Source organism: Trichomycterus rosablanca, chromosome 15, assembly GCF_030014385.1.
Source record: "Trichomycterus rosablanca isolate fTriRos1 chromosome 15, fTriRos1.hap1, whole genome shotgun sequence".
Lineage (NCBI taxonomy): Eukaryota > Metazoa > Chordata > Actinopteri > Siluriformes > Trichomycteridae > Trichomycterus > Trichomycterus rosablanca.
The window spans coordinates 12,297,572-12,310,761 of NC_086002.1; the positions used below are offsets into that span (position 1 = coordinate 12,297,572).

The window sequence follows — 13,190 nt, forward strand, 5'->3', positions numbered from 1 at the left end:
TTCTCTTTCTATCTGAAAGTAAGCCTCCCCATTCACATTGTAAAAAATTTTTAGATATAAAACGGTGATTTAATCATAAGGGAAAGTCAAAAATTCTGGTGTCTTAGTTTTTTGTAATAATTTACCTCAGCTGTGTGTTTTGTTTGTAACAGGAATTGTACTCTTGGTTTACAATATTTGGAACATTAATTGTGACACTGGACTTCGTTACAAAGTAAATTCTGTAATTGCTTTTCTTTCCTTATAAAACACATTTCCCAATAAAAAGAATATGTTTATATGATATATATACAGTATATACAGTATATATATATATATATATATATATATATGTATATATATACATATATACAGTATATATATTACTACACAATAGAATTATTTTATGTAAAAAGGGTAGAATTTTTTTTTTTTTTATTAAAAATTCAAATAGAAGCAGTTTAAAGTAGAGATAGGGAAACAAAATGTGCAACATGACAGAGAAGAGACAAAGAATGAGAGTTACATCAGGAGAAGGGTGCTGAGGATGGAGCCGCCAGGCAAAAGGAGGATAGGAAGGCCAAAGAAGAGGTTTACAGATGCGGTGAGGCAGAACATGTAGGTGATTGGTGTGCCAGAGGAGGATATTCAGGACACGGAGCAGCTAAAAGAAGAAGGGGAAACATGTTTGCACGAGTTTTTGCTTGAGTGTTTCTTTAGCGCTACATGATGATTTTGTCAGTAAACAGTAAAAATACCAGATTCACCTTCTTATAGCACATACTGATGTGTTCTTTTACTCTAGCTGTAGGGCGGCACGGTGGCTAAGTGGGTAGCACTGTCTCCTCATAGCAAAAAGGTCCTGGGTTCGATCCCTAGGTGGAGCGGTCTGTGTCCTTTCTGTGTAGAGTTTGCACTTTTTCAGCGTGGGTTTCCTCCGGGAGCTCCAGTTTCCTCCCACAGTCAAAATACATGCAAGTGAGGGGAATTGGAGATACAAAATTGTCAATGACTTTATTTGTCATTAAACCTGTGAGCTGATGAATTGTGTGTTACGAGTAATTTCCTGTCCTGTCATGAATGCATCCAAAGTGTGTAAAACATGATGTTAAAAAAATCCAACTTAAAATCCAAAGTAATTACTCTCGGTGTGTTCGAAAACCTAGTGAGCTGCCTTGCTGTCTTACTGCCTACACAGCTGCCTCAGCAGAGAGGATTCTAATAAGTCAATGACTTATAAGGCAGGTTATTCGAACGCGCTACTTAGACAGCGATTCCATCGGGTTTCGCATTTAGCATCTTGCCATTCAAACCAATGGGATGGGGTGGCACAGCGCGCTAGCATGTCAACTAACATCTCCCTTCATGTACCGAAACATTTACATTTACATTTACATTTTCAGCATTTAGCAGACGCTTTTATCCAAAGCGACTTACAGTTATGACTGAACACAGTTTTGAGCAATTGAGGGTTAAGGGCCTTGCTCAGGGGCCCAACAGTGGCAACTTGGCGGTGGTGGGGCTTGAACCGGCAACCTTTTGATTACTAGTCCAGTACCTTAACCACTGAGCTATCACTGCCCTACAGTTACATTTAAACGGTTACATTTGCTGACAAGCCCGAACTTGCAAATAAAAACACCTGTGCAAGTTTCTACAAATTAAAAATCAATAATAATTTATTTACGTTTGAAAATAACTCCGTTCGTTTCTCCCACCGTCAGCCATGTTTTTATTATTTTTCTGTGAGAGCAGAGCTGCCGCACTGAACGCTGTGATTGCCTTGATCACTAAGGACGCTTCCGATGCTCACTCGTTCTTGAGTTAAAATAACATTGAAGTGTTAAGATGCCTAACTAGACAGCATATTAAGGCATCTAGGATTTCGAACAGCCTCCTTCTCGGGAGCGCGCGTAGGATGATGTAAAATGCTGTCTATGTAGAGAGCTCACTAGCTTTTCGAACACTCCCTCTGTCTGTATATTTTATGATAAACTAGTTACACTAATTAATAAATAATTAATGTCGCAGATGCATCTTCTGCAAAGGTACATAATATTTTTCTCTTTCTTGTTTTTTTTTTCTTGTAGGTGACTGGGACTGTCATCCTCTAGACCCTACAATTTGGCATGTAAGTTGTAGAAAAAGAAGCACTATTGTTAACGTTGTCAGACTGATTCTGTAACTGTGTCAGCTATTATACTTTTATATATAAAGAGAGATTCTCTAATGAGACAAAACTTTATGTCCATCTGCTTAACCTGACCCACTAACACATGGACTCCACAGTATCTGGTACCATGACATTACCAGCAGACATTTAACTTCTGTATGTAACCACATGGATGGGCCTATAGTGTATCCTGGTGCCATTTCTTCCATGGGTAATTAATGCACACATGCCTGGCCATTACCATAATCTTGAAGAAGACAGGATTCATCGCACCAGCTGACCTTCTTCCATTATTCTGGTGGCCAGTTTTGATGCCTCTGTGCCCATTGTAGGTGCTTTCAGAGTTAGCATGGACACTTTGACTGGCCTGTGGCTGTGCAGCTCCATTCAAAGAAGAGTTTGACGCACTGTGTGTTGTGACACATTCGTCTTATCACTAGTATTAAAATGATCTGCAATCTGAGTCATAGTAACTCCTCTATTGATTCATACCAGACTTCACAGCCTTCATATCCTCTGACATCAATGACAGTCGTTAGTCTTATTTTCTTGTGTTTTGCATATTGTACAAACTTTAGATACTGATATATTAGGTCTAGGACGATGCACATTTAAAGTGTTCTTTGCATCAGTGAGAGTGTACCAGTCATTAATGGGACTGATAAACACTGTTCCATTTCCCCTCAGCATCCTGTTACGTGGCAGCCGTCCAAAGAGGGAGATCATTTGATTGGCCGCATTACTTTGAGCAAACGTTCAGCTGTGCCCCAAGAAGCTGGCTCCCTGCTCGGGCTAAAGGTGAGCTTGGCAGCGTTTGTACATGTCAATGTCAATTTCTCAGCATTACACCTTCACTCAAATTACTGTGCTTGACTGGTCCAGGTGTCAGTATAAGCTTCTGGCTTAATGTAACCCTTGTCTTCACTGATTGTGTAATGCTGTCAGTTACTGTAAATCACATTTCTTTCTACACTCTTCACCTAATACTACACAGCCACTTAGATGTGCTTGCCAACACTAATGTGCTGTTGCTCATTATTACACCATTATCTTTATTGTTAAAAAAAATCCCCATTGCTAGTATTTGCAATGGAACTGATATTGTAATAGAAATACCTGTCAGAAAAGAAAAACAGAACATTGGACGTAATTCTAGTCTCTTTAGGGAGGCTTATCATGTACATTCTGGGCAGAGGTGAAACATTAGCAGACACAAGTACTAAAGGCACATTAATAATAATTACATTGCCAATTTATTTGACTGACATTCTCTCTAGATTTTGTCTCTGTCATTAAATCCTGGCCAGGATTAAGTGCTTACTAAAGCTAAATTAATAAATAAACCAAAATACAGCTAAAGGTCAAACTGGGTAAATACCAGACATCCAGAATTAATACTAAATAACTGATTAACAAAATCTGAGAGTACACCAAAGAACTGCAATTAGAAAAGGCCAGTAAATGGACAAAAAAACAGAAACCCATAACAATATGTAAAGCATTCTTTAGGTGTCTTACAGTTCTGATTTTTTTTCTGAAATATTTTTGCAGCCTACACTTTTATAAATATACACACTCTGTTTCTATTAACATTTATTTAACTGACAAAATTAATACAAATAATGACTGTTTTGGCTGACCAACTTGTATTTATTTTATATGAGCACATTTGAATTTGATGTCTGCAACACACTCAAAAAAATTGAGCCAGAAACAAAAATTAGAGTAAAAAAGCTACACCATTTTTAAAACATTCTATTAAAAGGAGATATATTGATAGCAGGTGAGGGTTTTATGTTTAAATAAAAAAACAGGACCCACCAAAGGCTCAGTCATGTAAACAAACATGAGTCATGACTTACCACTTTGTGCCAGACTTTGTGAAGAAATTGGCAATTAGCTTACAAATAATATTTCTTAATGCACGGTTGCAAATAATTTAGGTCTGAACCATCTACTGTGCATGATATTGTGAAAAGATTCAGGGAATCCAAAGAAAACTCAGTTCTTGTAGAGCAAGGCCAGAAACAACTGTGGAATGGGCATGACCTCACAATATGTTTAGGGTATTCCTGGCTTGCTTCTAGTGTTTCCCGATGGAACCGGACCCACCATGATCGTGACCAGGACAAAGCGGTTGATGAAAATGAAACAAAATGTTTTATTGTTTATTAACATAATATAGCCCATTTTTACATCCAAGGAAGAGTAAACATAATAAACATAAAACATAAGTAAACATTAACAAAACACACATTGATACAGTGCTAAGTTGTTTCCAGGCAACTTAACAATGACACATTATTGAATGAGTCAGTGGGTGTGTGCTATCCTGCACAGAGTAACCTAGGGTCCCTTACCTGTCGTCAGATTTTATGTTGTACCTAATTTTAAGTGTGGTTAAATATGTGTACCTCATCATCACGCCCTGTTTGAGTACAGCACCCGTCTGCTTCATATAAAATGTGAGACATTTGTTGGTGCAGTTTTTTTTAAATGCTGGTGTGCTTTGTTGTCTGTAGGTGGTTGGCGGAAAAATGACCGATTCTGGGAGACTTGGAGCTTTTATCACCAAAGTAAAGAAAGGAAGTCTTGCAGATATTGTAGGACATTTACGTGCAGGTGAGCATCAATTGGTGACCATTAGCAAATTTTCTAAAAATGTTACATTTTTTTTTACATTTCTGGTGTTATTTAAAATACAGTTTACATGCACTTGTAGACACCAAATATGTCATGCCTGCCATGGGATTTCAATGTTTTTTTCCACTGTTTTTCCACTTAAGGACTTTAACTGCAATAGACTGGTTGGGCGTCTACATACAGACATGCTTGGCTATGTCTGAGGGGGGTGGCCGAGGACCTATGATGGATTGGAAATTAAAAGAAAAAAAAAAATATATATATTGGTTATGTTAACCTTCTTGATTATGATTGAATGATTATGACTGACCCATTGAAAACATAAATGGAACAGGGGTCTTCTGCCAAGGTGGTAGGAAAACCCAAAAAGAGCTAATTGGTACTGATGCTTAGATGTAGTCGATGAAACACCAAAAATTTGTGTCTGTTTGTGGCTGATTACATAAAGAAAAATCGTGAGGGGTATTTAAGCTGATGGTGATGTCAAGCCAGCGTGGTGGACTAGCGTGATAGACCACTGTTCCACCTGAGCAACCAATAACTTCAGTTTAATTATTCAGTCACAGTAAAACAACATGCACTACATGATCAAAAGTGTCAGTTATGATAAAGCCATGATGACTTGAACTGTACATTTAATGCGTATGAACTCAGATGCTGAATCATAATTATACATACATGCTAAGAGTGTAGTTGATTTTGCGTTTAAATAGAAGGAACTCTACTCCTCCTTGTATGATGGTAGATGTATGGTACCCCTGGTTAATGTTGTCCATTTTGATTTTAGGTGATGAGGTGCTGCAGTGGAATGGAAAGGCGTTGCCTGGAGCAACCAAGAAGGAGGTGTATAACATCATTTTAGAGTCACAGTCTGCACCTCAAGTAGAAATAGTTGTTTCAAGGCCAATTGGGTAAGCACAATGGAACATACACACTTTAAATGATATTGTTAATTGTAAAACACTCCCAGTTATTAAGCTATCTCTGGTGTTGATAGCTTATTAGCATTCTTAAGCTCCCATTCAACCCTTCAATTCCTACTCTCTCCCCAGTAAGTAATGCCACTGTTAGAAATGAACATTCACTGTGTTTAACACTAATATTTCATAGTATTTGCATGTTTACTAGGTTTATTAAGTTTTTCATGTGTTTGTCTTTTAAAGAGCTACACCACGGCTTCCAGAGAGGTCACACCCTCCTCTGGAATCAAGTAAGCTGAATCTTTAATCTTTCTATTCATCCCACGTAACATCCAAGCCTGTTCTGCAACACTTTATACCAACACTTTAAGTGACATGCACTTGTTTATATTAATAATTAACAAAGCATTTAACATTCTTTGTCTTTTGCCAATATAGCTGGTTCCAGTTCAATAGATGAGTCTCACAAGGTGGATCGTCCCTCTATATCGGTAATGTCTCCCACAAGTCCAGGAATCTTAAGAGACATCCCTCAGGATCTACCAGGCCAGCTTTCTGTAAGTGTCAGCACACGCATGTATGCTTGTATTATACAACACAAAGAGATTTACCTTTTCCTTCTTCTCTCCAAACTACAAGTAGACTAGCAAGCAAGAATAGACTGGGCATGCCGCTCAGGTGGCGCAGCGGTAAAGTACGCTAGCTCACCAGAGTTGGGGTTTCGAATGCATCGTATCGAACCTCAGCTCTGCCTTTCCGACTATGCTGGGCGTCAGTACGAACAACGATTGGCTGTTGTTCAGGGTTAGAGGGTAAGAAAGTCGATCATAGGTCCTCATAACTGGTGCGACTGAGGAATAATGCTGATGGGGGTGTGGCCCTCCGACCACAGTGCCTGTCAAGTATTCGAACTCGACTCATGCAGGTGAAAAATGCAGTATCTGTACTGACTGTGCGTACCGGAGGTGGCGCATGTCAGTTGAGAGGCGTCCTCAGAAGGGTCGAATCAGTATAGAGGACGCAATCAGGGTAATTGGACACGACTAGACTGGGGGATAAAAATTGAAAAAAAAAGAATAGACTGAGCATGGAGCTGACAAATGAGCCAACAGGGACACAAATGAAAAATGTTTTTACCAGCTGGACAGAAACAAGTACAAGCTAATTGTAGGAAAGTCAGACAGAAAGACAAATCATAAGACTAAAAAGTACTAGGAACATAAGTCATTGTACAGACAGTACATTTAATTTCATTTACAGTGGGGGAAATAAGTATGTGATCCCCTGCTGATTTTGTAAGTTTACCCCCTTACAAAGACTTGAACAGTCTATAATTTTATAGAAGGTTTATTTTAACAGAGAGAGACACAAAATCCAGAAAAAAAACATTAAATAAAAGTTATAAATTAATTTGTATTTAATTAAGGGAAATAAGTATTTGATCCCCTACCAACCAGCAAGAATTCTGACCCCCACAGACCGGTTATGTGCCCATGAGGCACACAAATTAGTCCTGTCCCTGTATAAAAGACACCTGTCACAGAATCAGTTTCTTCCGTTCAAATCTCTCGACCACCATGGGCAAGACCAAAGAGCTATCAAAGGACGTCAGGGACAAGATTGTAGACCTGCACAAGGCTGGAATGGGCTACAAGACCATCAGCAAGAAGCTTGGTGAGAAAGAGACCACTGTTGGTGCGATAATTCGAAAATGGAAGAAATACAAGATCACAGTCAATCGCCCTCGCTCTGGAGCTCCATGCAAGATCTCACCTGGTGGGGTAAGAATGATTCTGAGAAAGGTGAGGTCAGTCCAGAATTACACCGGAGGAGCTTGTCAATGATCTTGTCAATGGTCAGAATTCTTGCTGGTTGGTAGGGGATCAAATACTTATTTCCCTTAATTAAATACAAATGAATTTATAACTTTTATTTAATGTTTTTTTTTAATATATTCTGTCTCTCTCTGTTAAAATAAACCTTCCATAAAAATTATAGACTGTTCAAGTCTTTGTAAGGGGGTAAACTTATAAAATCAGCAGGGGATCCATTTTATCCAAAGCCACAATAGTGACAGAATACAAGCAATGCAAGCAATGGACCTTAAGGACATTGCGAAGCATACATGCGTGTGGTTAAGGTACTAGACTAGTAATCAAAAGGTCGCTGGTTCAAGCCACACAATTGCCAGGTTGCCACTGTTGAGCCCTTGAGCAAGGCTCTCAATTTAACTCTCAATTGCTTAGACAGTATACCGTTATGGCACTGTAAGTCACTTTGGATTAAAGCGTCTGCTAAATGCCTGACAATGTAAATGTACAGCATTAGGAAATTTGTGGATGTCATAATTTTACAGTTATATCAGGCATAGAACGATAACTTGCATCAGCTGTAGTAATACAGACTGACATAGCACTAATGAAGGAGGTTCCAATATATGTAATAATCAGATATTTACATATTATTTCTTTCAATGGATTTCAGTGGGATTATGTAAAATAAACTACAGTAAATGTCTGAAGCCAATGGAAGAATCACTTCCTTGCTGAGACATGCTTATAGAGCAGCGTTTTTCAAACTTTTTTGAAGTGACCCACATTTTGTCCATGATTGTTTGTCCAACACAAACACTCAAAACAAAACACAAAACGAAATATATTTAATTAATGAAAATGGTGGCAATCTGCTCACACTGTGGTTTACGTAAAGCCTCCACATGGGGACGTACGTGGACAAGTTCAATTCGTGTATGTGTCTGTAAAAATTGGTTTAATTATTTTTTTATTTGTATTTTTTTTGGCTCGTGACCCACACAAAGATCACAACCCAGGGTTTAAGCAACCCTGTTATAGAGGAATGTAGACTTTATTTGTATGCTAAACAACCCTGTATATTTTTCACAACCAGGTAAAACTGTGGTATGACAAGGTGGGTCATCAGCTTATCGTCAACGTATTACAAGCCATAGACGTTTCTCCTCAACTAGACGGCCGACCACGTAACCCATATGTCAAGATGTACTTCCTACCTGACAGAAGGTGAGCATCTGTATTTGTTCATGCACTACCTGACAAATGACCCAGCTTTAAACTAAGAAACTGGATACATGGGTAACTGTTTAAATGTTGCTTGCCACCTTTGTTTCTTGTTTTTTTCTAGTTTACAGAGTCCATTTTTACACCACCATACTTTGCAGTCTTTCCTATACACAAATATAAGACATATCCTAATGTCAATGTCTTTTAGTGACAAGAGCAAGAGGAGGACAAAGACGATTAAAAAGAGCTTAGATCCCAAGTGGAACCAGACGTTCCTTTACTCACATGTGCACCGCAGGGACTTCAGAGAGCGCATGCTGGAGATCACCGTGTGGGACCAACCAAGAGCACAGGAGGAGGAGAGTGATTTCCTTGGAGAGGTGTGTTTATGAGTGGTGGAGATCAGCAAAATCTGGATTAAATAGTTTTTTTTTTTAGTAAATAGAAACTAATCTAGAGTTAAACAAATTTGTTCATTTTTAACACCTTTCCTCTTTACACAACTGTATGCGGGGCGCTCGGGTGGCACAGCAGCCTATTGCGCTAGCCCATCACCGCTAAGATTCTGGTTTGAATTTCAGCAGGTGATATTGGCCAACCAGGTGCTTATACAGACATGATTGGCTATGTCTAAGAAGAGGATGGCCAAAGCCATGGGGGAGTGGTTGGTATCCTATCTGGCATGCATTCTTGCCGTGCTCCCATTTTTTTTTCGGAGAGGCTGGTCCCACTGCAACCTTGACCTGGATAAAGCAGTGGTAAAACACGCTAGCACACCAGAGCTGACATCTCGAACACGTAGGTTCGAATCATAGCTCTGCTACCGGCAGGCTGGGTGCCTACACAAACGATGATTGTCTTGTTGTTCACGAAGGGTGATTGATGGCACCTGCAGAGATGGTAGATAATGGGATCAGGGTGTGACTCTCCGTACACAAAGCTGATCCACATTTGAACTCGCCTTGTGCAGGTGGAAAGAAGCAGTCGGCTACCGCACACGTGTCGGAGGGGGCGTGTGTCAGTCACGGCTTTCCTCAGTCAGGAGTGAAGGTCAGCATCAGTAAGGGGGAAGCATAATGTGATCGAGTAATTAGATATGACTAGAAAAATTGGGGAAAAATGCAGAGTAAACAAAACTTTCTTAGACTAAAGCTTCTAAATGTATATTTGAGAAATGGTTATGATGAAATGGTATGAGAAAAGCCATCGTCTCCTGATTCGTTTGTGTTTTTTGTATTATTTTTGTTTTATTTATGCATTTTCTCCCCTTTTTCCTCCCTTTTAGCGCGTCCAATTGCCCAATTGCGTCATGCTTCCTCTCTACCAATGCCGATCCCTGTTCTGATTGAGGAGAACAAAGCTAACCCACGCCCCCTCCGACACGTGGGCAGCATGCCGTATGCATCTTGTCACCTACACTTTGACGAGTGCAGTGCAGCTCAACACTGTGTACGGAGAGACACACCCTGAGAGCACTCTTTTGTCATCTGTGCAGGCGCCATCAATCAGCCAGCGGAGGTCGTAATTGCATTAGTTATGAGAGAGAGTCCCTATCCGGCTTAATCCCACCCATATCTGAACAACAGGCCAATCGTTGTTCATGTGGCCGCTCAGCCTTAGCCGGCAGGCAGAGCTGAGATTCGATACGATGTATTCGAGATCCCAGCTCTGGTTCCAGCGTGTGTCTTTATCGCTGCGCCACCTGAGCGGCGATTAGTTTGTGTTTTTATACTCTTTGTTGCTGCTGTTGGGCCCTTGAGCAAGGCCCTTAACCCTCAGTGTAAATGTAAATGTAATATCACCTAGCACTTCTGTCATGAGATACTCACCACCCCTTTGACAATATTGAACATTTGTTGGCACACGTCAGCACCTCCCATCCTGTCAAAGTTCTTTGTTAATTAGAATGTCACCTAACTTATGATAATAGTGCAAGCCAGCTTGTTTTAAAAACGTGTTCTTTTTCCAAACTAAGATAATGTTTGACTTTTAAATGTTGTTGCAGATCCTGATTGAGCTTGAGACTGCACTGCTGGATGATCAACCACACTGGTATAAGCTGCAGACCCACGATGTGTCCTCTCTCCCTCTGCCCCAACCCTCACCATACCTCCCGCGTAAACACGTCCACTCAGACAGCTCCAGCAAAAAACTACAGAGTAAGTGCTCAAAATCTGTTCATTCTGGTGCGTACATTGATAAATTGTATTAGCTACATCTACCGTAAAGATAAGCTTTGTTGGTATACAAATACAAATGTAGCCTATATGTTGTTCTGTACACTTTGCCACAACCTGTACCCCATTTTTCAATCAAAAGGGACACCTCATAGAACCCACCAGTCATAATGTTTGGGTGGTGGATTGTTCTTAGCAGGGCAGCATGGTGGCTCGGTGGGTTGCACTGTCGCCTCACAGCAAGAAGGTCCTGGGTTCGATTCCTAGGTGGAGTTTGCAGGTCTCATAATCCAAAGACATGCAAGTGAGGTGAATTGGAGATACAAAACTGTCCATGGCTGTGTTTGGCATTAAACTTGTAAACTACATGTCCTGTCATGAATGTAACTAAAGTGTGTAAAACATAATTTAAAATCCTAATACAATAAAATAATAAAATAAAGAATTGTTCTCAGCACTGCAATGACACTAACATGGTTATGACATGGCAGTGCGTGTTGTACTGGTATATTATATGAGTGTATTAGGTGCAGCATTGTTGATGGAATTTTTAAACACATCAAAGTCAATACAAGGATGAGAATAGTGCTCCAAGCCTAAAATATAAAGCCAATAACATCCTGTGATCAGAAATTGTTACTGATAAAGGACTGTACTGTACACCTACGACCAGTGCTAACAGGGTACATGTTCCTAATAAAGATGCCCATCAGTCTAAACTGTATTTAAAAATCCCAAGAGCACTGCTGCACCTGATTCACTTATACCAGAACATGTTACTGTGATAGTGTTAAAACTAAGAATTATTCCCCACCCACACATTAAACATTATGGTTTTATGAGGTCACTTTTGATTGATAATTTGGGTTGCAAAGTTCACAGAACAACAGATGGGCTACAGTCAATAACTGTATAACCACAAAGTTTATCTATATTGTAGGTATAGCTTATAAAATAATTAATTAATGTATGTTCTTGATAGCTGTGCCTAATAAAGTGCTTTTGCTTTTGATTAAGCAAATTGTAAAACATCCTTATAGCAAAAACAAATTGCCAGCAAAACTTTTACCAGTTATCTTCAAGAGATATTATTGACTTACTTGTCTTTACATTTGGAATGAACTTGAAATGTAATTATTTAGATTCCTTTCGATGTATTTCTTATTAAACCAGTAAAAATATATATACACATTGAGTGGCATTAAATATTGTTTCCCCGAGAACATTCTTCTGCAAGTTGTTTTGTATTAATGCTCTTTTTTGTAGGCTTTTAAATGTATTTGTATATTGTGTGTATATCTCAGGATCTCACCGCATCATTGAGACTGATTATGATGATGCTATTACAGTTGTTTCTTCAGGTGGGTGGGGCGGGTGCATGGTGACCACGATCACAACATAGCTGTCCATCACAGGATGAGAGAGACAAAAGACAGCCAAGACAAGCTTTAACCTTTTCAGCCGTGTGTGTGTTTTATAGTTCTAGATAAGTTAATATGAACCAAAATATATGATGTACTGAATCATAACCCGCTGTTAGAATGGAGACGGGGAAATTGTATTAATAGTTAGACAGTCTCTCTCCCCCTCTGCTGGGCTATTGTAGTAATAAAGCTGCACAATAAAGACAAAACTCTGAATCACAACTGCATGAAAACTAAGAATGGCACTTAGTAGTTTTATTTATTACTCCTTCATAAGGTCTAAAAGTGCTATAATGCTGCTCTAACTGTTGTTCTTATTGTTAATAACAGACTCAGCGTATGCACTAATATGGGCCTTATGAGAATATCCGACTTTTCTTTTAACCATATCTTACTCTGTTGCATGCCTGTAGCAAAGTTTGCTTTATATAATTTTGGCTTAGCAATAAAATCACAAAAGTAGAATTTAATATGTGGTTAAGTGCTAATATGTGGTTAAGGCATCCACCCAGATATTGGCTATTTCTGAGGCGGGATGGCAGAGACCTGCAACATATTGCTGCCCTGTCCTGCCATGCACATAGTGTTTCCCAGGCGAACCGGACCACATTTGAGTCTCGTTAGATAACCAACTTTTATTAGTCAATGGATAATGGATAAATGAAAACCTAAATATTAATATATAAATCACATTGTGGCGTTTTACATCAGCAAGACTTTATGCTTAATGTGCTGAATACAGGTTTACTGATTAAACATAGCAGTAAAATAGAACAGTAAGTTTAGACTGCAGCTTAGACTGGTCGGCAGCTGGAACACACAGACTCTTGATTAAC

At 39.3% G+C, this 13,190-nt stretch overlaps 1 protein-coding gene across 6 annotated transcripts in view; it reads left to right on the forward strand.

Moving 5' to 3' along the window:
- Window positions 1-13,190, forward strand: part of rims1b (regulating synaptic membrane exocytosis 1b) — a 105,069-nt gene that overhangs the window by 56,347 nt on the left and 35,532 nt on the right. For 5 of the 6 annotated variants that reach the window (XM_063010514.1, XM_063010517.1, XM_063010519.1 and 2 more), the window contains 10 exons: window positions 2,070-2,110; window positions 2,840-2,950; window positions 4,675-4,774; window positions 5,583-5,706; window positions 5,959-6,005; window positions 6,154-6,272; window positions 8,623-8,753; window positions 8,962-9,133; window positions 10,759-10,912; window positions 12,235-12,291. In XM_063010514.1, coding sequence (XP_062866584.1) covers window positions 2,070-2,110; window positions 2,840-2,950; window positions 4,675-4,774; window positions 5,583-5,706; window positions 5,959-6,005; window positions 6,154-6,272; window positions 8,623-8,753; window positions 8,962-9,133; window positions 10,759-10,912; window positions 12,235-12,291 — 1,056 coding nt within the window. The remainder of the gene's footprint in view (window positions 1-2,069; window positions 2,111-2,839; window positions 2,951-4,674; window positions 4,775-5,582; window positions 5,707-5,958; window positions 6,006-6,153; window positions 6,273-8,622; window positions 8,754-8,961; window positions 9,134-10,758; window positions 10,913-12,234; window positions 12,292-13,190) is intronic. The other variant, XM_063010516.1, reaches the window with a different exon arrangement.